The sequence below is a fragment of the Mugil cephalus genome, chromosome 19 (assembly GCF_022458985.1).
Source record: "Mugil cephalus isolate CIBA_MC_2020 chromosome 19, CIBA_Mcephalus_1.1, whole genome shotgun sequence".
Lineage (NCBI taxonomy): Eukaryota > Metazoa > Chordata > Actinopteri > Mugiliformes > Mugilidae > Mugil > Mugil cephalus.
The window spans coordinates 21,020,765-21,029,813 of NC_061788.1; the positions used below are offsets into that span (position 1 = coordinate 21,020,765).

General features: G+C 39.8%; 1 protein-coding gene across 1 annotated transcript; it reads right to left on the reverse strand.

Annotated features, from left to right (window-relative positions):
* Positions 1-5,418: 5,418 nt before the first annotated feature.
* On the reverse strand, positions 5,419-8,766 carry LOC124996212 (amine sulfotransferase-like). Its single transcript, XM_047569007.1, has 6 exons — positions 8,526-8,766; positions 8,231-8,436; positions 7,751-7,877; positions 6,800-6,894; positions 6,523-6,694; positions 5,419-6,444 (listed from the first exon to the last, which is right to left on the reverse strand). Exons 1-6 carry the CDS (start codon positions 8,662-8,664, stop codon positions 6,335-6,337), a joined length of 849 nt encoding a protein of 282 aa, XP_047424963.1. The 5' UTR covers positions 8,665-8,766; the 3' UTR covers positions 5,419-6,334.
* Between the last annotated feature and the right edge of the window lie 283 nt (positions 8,767-9,049).

Below are 9,049 nucleotides of genomic sequence, written 5' to 3' on the forward strand. Positions count from 1 at the left end.
CTCTTCATTATTTTATAATCAGGGGCGTGTTTTCTTTGAGTGACAGTTGATGGTTGGGTGATGCCAAAGGCCAGTAGCTGCTAGCTGTTGACCCTCTTAGTAAACACAGTCAATGCTCTTGGCTAGTGTTTGAGGCGTCGCTCTATTTGGATCATTTTTAATGCTAACTATACCTGAAGGCTTTGCTGCAATTCCTAACATTAACCACGATAAAATATGAATGTCCCACGGTAACATAAATCCAGACATTACAGCAGTCTGAATGTTAAAACAAGGTAATATGTTAAGCTGGAGTTGGTCAAGTTATTAAGTAGTGTAAACGTGGACAGCCAAGGAACTAAAATGTGAATATTTGTGTTAATATTCTGTCAAGCCCTGTTTGCACAGGATTAATATTACTTTGGTTACTCTGGTTGTGTCTCCGCTCTTGTCTGCTTCCACTCCTCTACATGTCAGAGGTACCTTTTATGCCTTCCTGGAGAATCAGAGCCCGGTGCACCCTCCACAGCCACAGAACAGAGCGAAGGCTCAGGGATCCCAGTCTAGTTAAGCTAAATTATAACCCTTTAATTTATCTGACAGTTTGTGGGGAAATTTCTATTACAGCAGCATTTAGGCAAGGACAGTGCAACAGATGAGAAAAGTGTACTTTAAATAAATACAAAAATAGCAATTAAATGCAACACCAGTTCTGTGTATGTGGTCTACTTGCCATAGTGTGTATTCACACCAGGAAAGTCTGATAGTCCACTTGCTTTGGTCCGGACCTTTAAAAAAAAAATAAAAACTTGGTTCAGTTTGTATTCACATTGCACTTTTTGACAAGCTGGCTACCATTGTAAACAGACCCACTTGTGTCCTGCAGCTGCTCAATCACTGGATAAAAACTACTGGCGGGATCTTTGGCGAAGTTTTTTCACGTAGGAGTCCGGGTAAAGTCTGTCTGCACATTCTCTGGGAGATTTGGCCTAGACGTCTGCATTTTTGTGAGTCAAGCAGCTGATATATCCTCTCCTCCGACCATATATCGAGGAGGCAGTGCGTCTCCTCTGTGCCCCACGTTGATCCACGGCTCATACTTGGTATGAAATAGAAATGAATGAATGAAATGACCGATGACCAATCACAACATTTTTTTGTAACTTTTTTGCTCTTGATATACCAGTTAGTATTAATGCACATTTTCGTTTTTGTTTTTTTGTTTTGTTTTGTTTTGTTTTGCTTTTGCAGATGAAACTGTTGCTTAGCGAATGGATTATATTAAGTTCGTTTAACTTTTCGGCATTGGGGGCCGTGAAGTTAAACGAACTTAATATAATTTAAACATTAAACATTAAAGAGTGTGTTGAACGGGGCAAATTATTTTTTTTCCGTTAGATTTGGAATTATTCTGAATTTACACAATGTAAAATAGGACATTATTTCTGTTAATTAAATGCGGGACGCCCTACACATGTCGGCTTTTTGTGTGTTGATGGTTTCAAAGGCGGGGAAAAATAAGATATTGATTACATTAAAAGGTACTTTTGTCCTGAAAAGATCCCCCTCGTGTGTATGGAACGGAAGCCTGTTTAATCCAAAAAGGCGCTCAGATGTTGCATTTGGTTCAGAAAAGGTTCAGATTGCATTCACAGGACACACGAAGCGTACCAGGGTTCGTTACGGACTCTGGTTCGGACCAAGCAAGTGTACCGACTCCCAGCTGCAGAGGTGGTCTCGGTTCATTTGTTTGGTCCAGTCCAGAGTCCGCTGATTTGTATTCACACTTACCCAAAAGGTCCGTTTCAAGCGGACTAAAGGATCCTGGTGTGAATATGACCATAGACTTAGTTGTATAACTTATCGTGTGTTTTTTAAATAAATGATGACCCCTTAAATGACACAGTCATATTACCTAAGTTACAACACAAACATTATTTTAAATAACTGTTTGCCTGTGTAAAGTTTCCCTCCAGGTAATGCAGGTAGGCTGAACCAGTTTAGCAATGAGATAAAGAAATGCCAAGTATAACAGATTCAGATTCAGAAAACCTTCAGTTATACAACCAAGTCTATGGTCATATTCACACCCGGCTCATTTAGTCTGCTTGAAACAGACCTTTTGGTAGGTGTGAATCAGGGCCATGTTCTCAATGTTTGGACAGATATTTGGATGCAAAGCCAGGATCTTGATGCATAGCCTCCAGACCCTTTCAAAGAAAAAGAACTCACAATCATCAGAAGGACATGGGTGGTATGCGTGGGAGCATATTTACGTAGTGTTTCATTAATGTGTGCATCACATCGGTAAATGGTGGAGGTGAATTAAACACTGCCAGGCAGTTCGTAAATTCACAAGTCTTCTCATGTTGGAAGGCATAGAATTTCCTACAGCTCAACCAGGACAAAACAGAGGTTTTAGTCATTGGTCCTGAACACCAGAGAGAAATTTTTACCAAAATTACAGGATTTTAAGATATCACAATCTGTAACAAGCCTGGGTGTGATTTTTGACTCTAAGCTTAGTTTTATTCCACATATCAAAAATACTGTATTACAAAGATAGGTTTTTACCATCTTAAGAATATAGCCCACCCGTTTCTCTCTGAGGCTAGCATGAAGGTTCTGATGCATGCTTTTATCTCCTGTCGTCTGGGCTATTGTAGTGCTCTGCTCTCTGGTCTCCCTAAAAAGAGCACTCACAATTTACAACTTTTACAAAATTCAGCCACTTGTGTGCTAGCGAGGACCAGAGGACGGGAACACATTACACCACTTCGAAAATCGCTACAATGGCTCCCATGCATTTTCAGGATCGATTTTAAGGTTGATTTTTTGTTTGTTTGTTTGTTTTTGTAGTTTTTAAATGTCTTAACGGTATTGGACCTTTTCATTTATCTGACCTACTTTTACCCTATCAACCCTCATGAACCCTGAGGTCTTTCGACACCAGCCTTTTAACAATACCACAAGTTACATCTAAGACACACGGGGAGGCAGCATTCAGTTATTATGGCCCCCGACTGTGGAACAGCCTGCCGGAGAACCTCAGGGCCACAGAGACTGTTGATACTTTTAAAAATAAGGCTCAAGACTCATCTCTTTTATCATTCTTTTACATGATTTTAATTCCTATTAACTCTATTTTTCACATTGGATTTTTAGTTATTTCTGTTTTATGTGGTCTGCTTTTACATGGTAAATTTACTTACTTTTATAACCAATTTTTATTGGTTAAGAGCATTTAAACTTTTTATTTACTGTTTTATTGATTTCTATTTCTATGGATTTGACATTCCTGTGGTTTCAACACCCAGTCACAGAGATGAGTTGACATAGTTTATTGAAAATGGTGATCTAGCAGCAAATGGTCATGTTTTCTTACAACTCTAAGGTCTGATGTCATGCTTTTTTGCAAGTTGCTATCGGTTCCGAACACAAGTAGTTTGCACACATCCACAATATAGCTATTTTTGTTAACATGGTACTTACTATACTTTTATTTCTAGCATATTAATGGGTGTTTTGGGAGAAGCTCCAATGCCCATAGCAAAATCCAAATCATAGGAATCAGGAAAGGGAAGAATGAATTGTTTTACTTGAATGAAATTCCCTGCTATAATTTTACGAAGTTCATAAGTGTTTATATACAGTGGGGGAAATAAGTATTTGATCCCCTGCTGAATTTGTAAGTTTGCCCACTTCCATAGAAATGATCAGACTCTGGTTTTTATGGTTGTTTACTGGTTATGGGTATAGACAGAATATCAGTCGAAAATGCATAAAAAACACACAATCTAAAAGTTATAAATTGTTATGTATTTTATTAAGGGAAATAAGTATTTGATCCCCAAGCACAACACAAGTCAGTACTTTGTAGAGAAACCTTTGTTGGCAAGCACAGCAATGAGACGTTTCTTGTAGTTGGTCACCAGGTTTGCACACAGCGCAGGAGGGATTTTGGCCCATTCATCTTTACAGACAGTCTCTAAATCCTTCAAGTTTCTTGGCTGCCTCTTGGAAACTCGGAGCTTCAGCTCCCTCCACAGGTTTTCGATTGGGTTAAGGTCTGGAGACTGACTAGGCCACTCCATGACCTTAATATGCTTCTTCTTGAGCCACTCCTTTGTTGTCCTGGCAGTATGTTTTGGTTCATTGTCATGTTGGAAAACCCACCCACGAGGCATCTTCAGTGTTCTTGCTGAGGAAAGAAGGTTTTTGTCCAAGATGTTACAGTACATGGCTGCATTCATTGGCCCCATAATGCGGTGAAGTTGCCCTGTACCCTTTGCTGAAAAACAGCCCCAAAACATGATGTTTCCACCCCATGCTTAACCGTGGGTATGGTGTTCTTTGGGTCATACTCACGTTTTTTCATCCTCCAAACACGGCGGGTCGAGTTAATGCCAAATAGCTCAACTTTGGTTTCGTCAGACCACAGCACTTTCTCCCAAGCCTTCTCTGAGTCATTTAGATGTTCACTGGCAAACTTAAGGCGGGCCTGTACATGTGCCTTCTTGAGCAGGGGACCTTGCGGGCACTGCAAGAGTTCAATCCATAACGGCGCAGTGTGTTGCCAACTGTTTTCTTGGTGACGGAGGTCCCAACTGCTTCCAGATCATTAACAAGCTCCTGCCGTGTTTTTTTAGGCTGCTCCCTCACCTTTCTCATCATCATCCTCACTCCATGAGGCGAGATTTTGCGGGGAGCTCCAGACCGAGGACAGTTGATGGTCCTTTTATGGGTCTTCCACTTGCGAATAATGGCACCAATAGTTGTCACCTTCTCACCAAGCCTTTTGCTAATGGTTTTGTAACCTATACCAGCCTTGTGCAGGTCTACAATCTTGTCCCTGACATCTTTTGACAGCTCTTTGGTCTTGCCCATGGTGCTGTAGAAGTTGGAATGTAAGAAACTGATTCTTAGAGCAGGTGTGCTTTATATACATGACGAGTTAAGATCAGGAGTATTGGTAATTAGTTGACTGAGCACAGCTGTGTGCCACATGCGCACCAGCCAATCTGTAGGAGCCTGAATTCTAAGTGAATTGTTGGGGATCAAATACTTATTTCCCTTAATAAAATACATAACAATTTATAACTTTTAGATTGTGTGTTTTTTATGCATTTTCGATTGATATTCTGTCTATACCCATAACCAGTAAACAACCATAAAAACCAGAGTCTGATCATTTCTATGGAAGTGGGCAAACTTACAAATTCAGCAGGGGATCAAATACTTATTTCCCTCACTGTATGTGTGTGCAACTGCTGCTTGGTTAGGTCTATCTTTCTAAACAAAACTTCTACGAAATCACACAACTCAATTTAGGTTCTCATTGGAAAAAGAAAAGGAACATTTAAAGTTTGAAGGTCCATTGCCTGAACAAGATGATTTTGAGCAGGAAAAAAGTAGGAAGTAACAGACTGAAGCCAAACATTTGACAAAACCAGTTTTTATTTCTCATCTTTGAATCTTGTGGTGCATTTTTGCCGTGTTCATTCAGCCATTCACTTCCTCGCTCTGGTGACGGGGACATGTGGCTTATCGCAACTCTCTATGCCCAGCTCATTTAGGAGAACAATGCTGGATTTTACCACAAATCCATGGCAGCTCCACTAGCCACATGCGAGCACTCTATCCTTGCTGCTCAGCTTCTGCTGCCATCTCTGGATTTCTAGCTCTATCTCTAGCTTAACACACGGGACAGTAAGGTCAATAAAATGCAGCCCAGATTCACTGACCCCTGTTCTATAAACAGACGACAGTATGACCTGAGGATTCTGTTTCACTAAATTATCAGGATAATGTTGCTGGAGCCAAAAGTAGTTAAACGTACAGAAAATAATGAAACACTGTCATTTGGAATATGTGCAAAAAAGCGACACAAAAGAAAGCAAATCATTCTGTCAAGGCATGTGAGCAAGTGATTTTTTTCTGTATTAATTTCAATGGGTACAATGAGCCTGGAGAATGCAGACAGCTCTCTAATTAGACAGTTGTTTGGCTTGTCCTACCTTTGGCCACATCTTATCTCTGTGAGATGGGCTTCTCAGCTGTTGCTTCAGTAAATAAAATACAGATCCCTTTTGACTTTTGTTTTTGACACAAGTGATGGCACAGCTGCACTTTTATTTTCTTTTGGACTTTGTACTATTTGGTGTTACTGAATTTTTATTTGTTATGTGTTTGTGTAAGTTTAATAAATTTAAAAGTGTGTAATTTGTCAGTATTTTTGTTGGGGTGGTTGTGGCAAGTGGGGCTTGAAAGTTCCCCTTTATTTAAATGGGAATGACCAAAAAAGTTTGTGAAGCACTGCATTAGAACATTGACATCGTAGAGCTGCTGTGGCTGTTTATTCATAGATGAACTTCAGAGGTAGATCCCCGAGTTTCTCCTTGATGAGCTGATCTATTCTTTCACTCTGATTCACAGTTAAAGTGTTCTTCCAGTCACCAATCTGACCTGTAATGAAAACCAAAACCTTTCCTGATATCTGTTTACATGTTTCTGTACAACAGAGCTGCTGCTATGCTGCCTTACCTTTGCGCATGAAAGTTACTGAGATATTCCTTTTTTCCAAAAACTCGTAGTTGGCTTTTGAGTCTGTCTTCATGCTCTTGAACTCAGCTTTCTCTACAACATTCTGGATATCAGCCTCACTCAGGTTTTTACCCAAGAAATTGCAGATTTTCACCACTTCTCCTTTCAGGTCCTAAAACAGAAACAAGAAATCAGCAGAAATAAGATCTTCACCTCTGGCCAGGGACAGACACAAATGTTTTCTAATGATGTTCCTATGGAAACAGCACCATCTTACCAAAATCATGTCCTCGTAGTTCAGGAAGAGGATGTCGTATTGGTCTTTTTGTGTATACCACGCCTTGATGTGGTCAAACCAGGATGATCCTATAACTGCAGAATGATAGAAGGTATTTCGACATTTAACATTTGTATTTAACATTTGTGGATATGATGGTTCACCACTTTGGCCTAGACTGACTGTCTCACCATCTACAACCTCTTAGGATAATTCCTAATGACTTCAGTAATCCTGACTTACAGTCTTGTTCCACCAACAAATCACAACAGTTCGCCTCAGCTGTACTTGTAATTCTTGAGTCTTATGAATGGTTTGCACACTGTGGTGAAGCCTCTGTTATTGCTTCTGTGAAGTCTTTATATCCTGAGTGACTTGGATAAGGATAATCCCTGTCCTTATACGTATCAGCATCATTATGTGTTTTCTTCACTTGGTAGGATGTTGGAGGTTGTTGTTGTTGCCAAAAAGCAAATGACTATGTGATCATATTCCACTGTTTTCTCCTGTTGACATTAAGGCCTTAGTGCAATCATTCTTCCCACAACATGTCCAATTGTTGATCTGGTAACTCCTGATGTTGCTGCTATCTGCCTGAAAGATGGATGTTGTAGCCTACGGATGTTCTGTTTCATTTACATTCAGAGCTCCTTTGAATTTATGTTGTTGGTTGACTCCAAGTAGAAATTCCACATTTGGAAATACCTCCAGACTTTTTATCTTCTAAATGAGTTCTTTTTTAAAATAATAATAATAATAATAATAATAATAATGAAGGAATGTCACAGACAGCTTTTGAGTCCAATTCAATTTTGTCTGTAGAAAATAGGAAACTATTTATAAAAAGCTGTAATTCCCTTCCTCCCATTCAGATCCAAAGTAAAGTTGAGAGTGTGCAACTTAAACCCATATTACATATACTGGTGTAACTTTAATACTGAGGTATCTCACCATCTCCCTTGAGGTAGTCCTCAAGATACTCTGAAAAGTCTCCAATCTCTGGCAGGTGAGAGCATCCCTTGGTGAAGTGATAATATGAGACTACGTTGTCCTTGGGATTCCGCATCACATAGATGACCTGACATTAAAAAACAACAAGTAAAAAAAAGAAAAACAGACAACAGAGAGATGCAAAGAGATCATGAGTCCACAGAGGTGAGATTCAGCATGGGCTAGTTTTTACTTTAATTTTACACTAACATGGAAAGTACTCAAATAGACCTGCATAGTTCACTGTTTCATTTATTTTGAAATAAGCCTACACATACTATGCATACACACTGCACTTCTGTTTGTTGTATTTGGATTCTAACAGGTAAAATTAAAAAAAAAAAGAGAAAAAAAAATGTAAGTGTCAGAATATAACCTGAGGCACTACAAGCTATTCCCATACCAAACCCCATTCAGATAATTTGTTATTTTATGAATGACCTTTGGCTTCTTGTCTTTCACTCCTGGAGGCATGAGAATCGGGGTGAGATGGGAGGTGAAGAGCCGTGGAGAGGGTCGGTTGGTGTAGCCAAAATCATCCTTCATGAACTCCAGCCAGGGCATCTGTAGCATGTTGTTTTTTGATTCGTCCACATCTCCGCCCAACGAAAAAATGGAGATGAGGATCTGCTGAGTCCATATGGTGCCTATGGAGGGAGATACAGTGCAGACAGGCGTGAGGCATTAAAGTTGATCAAATGAAAATAATGTGACCATCTATGGTTTTCTCACTCACCTGACTTTGGATAAGTGATGAGGTAGACGTCGCTGTCCCTCACTTCAAAGCTTTGAAGAGCATCAATTTGCTCAGCCGTTGTTTGTTTGCGAAAGACATAGTTTTTATACCTACTGTAGTATTTGTTGATGGGCTCCATTGTTGTCCAGAAAATGAACAGAAGAGTGGAAAGACTTGACAGCTGCAGAAGCTGACTCTGGACCAAGCTGTAACCTCTGGCTCTGAAAAGTGAAGCTGCTTCAGAAGTGTGTACTTCCATAATTTTATAATCAGGAGTGTGTTTTCTTTGAGTGACCGTTGATGGTTGGGCGATGCCAAAGGCCACTAGCTGCTAGCTGTTGACCCTCTTAGTAAACACAGTCAATGCTCTTGGCTAGTGTTTGAGGCGCCGCTCTATTAATGCAAACTTTACCTTAAGGCTTTGCTGCAATTCCTAACATTAACCACGATATAATATAAATGTCCCACGGTAACATGGATCCAGACATTACAGCAGTCTGAATGTTAAAACAAGGTAATATGTT

Excerpts from the sequence above, each read along its gene's own strand:
- LOC124996212 (XM_047569007.1), bottom strand. The coding sequence starts at position 8,664 with ATGGAGCCCATCAACAAATACTACAGTAGGTATAAAAACTATGTCTTT. Across the intron at positions 7,878-8,230 it reads TGAAAGACAAGAAGCCAAAG|GTCATCTATGTGATGCGGAA; the intron begins GTCATTCATAAA and ends TTTTAATGTCAG. Across the intron at positions 6,695-6,799 it reads ACTACGAGGACATGATTTTG|GACCTGAAAGGAGAAGTGGT; the intron begins GTAAGATGGTGC and ends TTTCTGTTTTAG.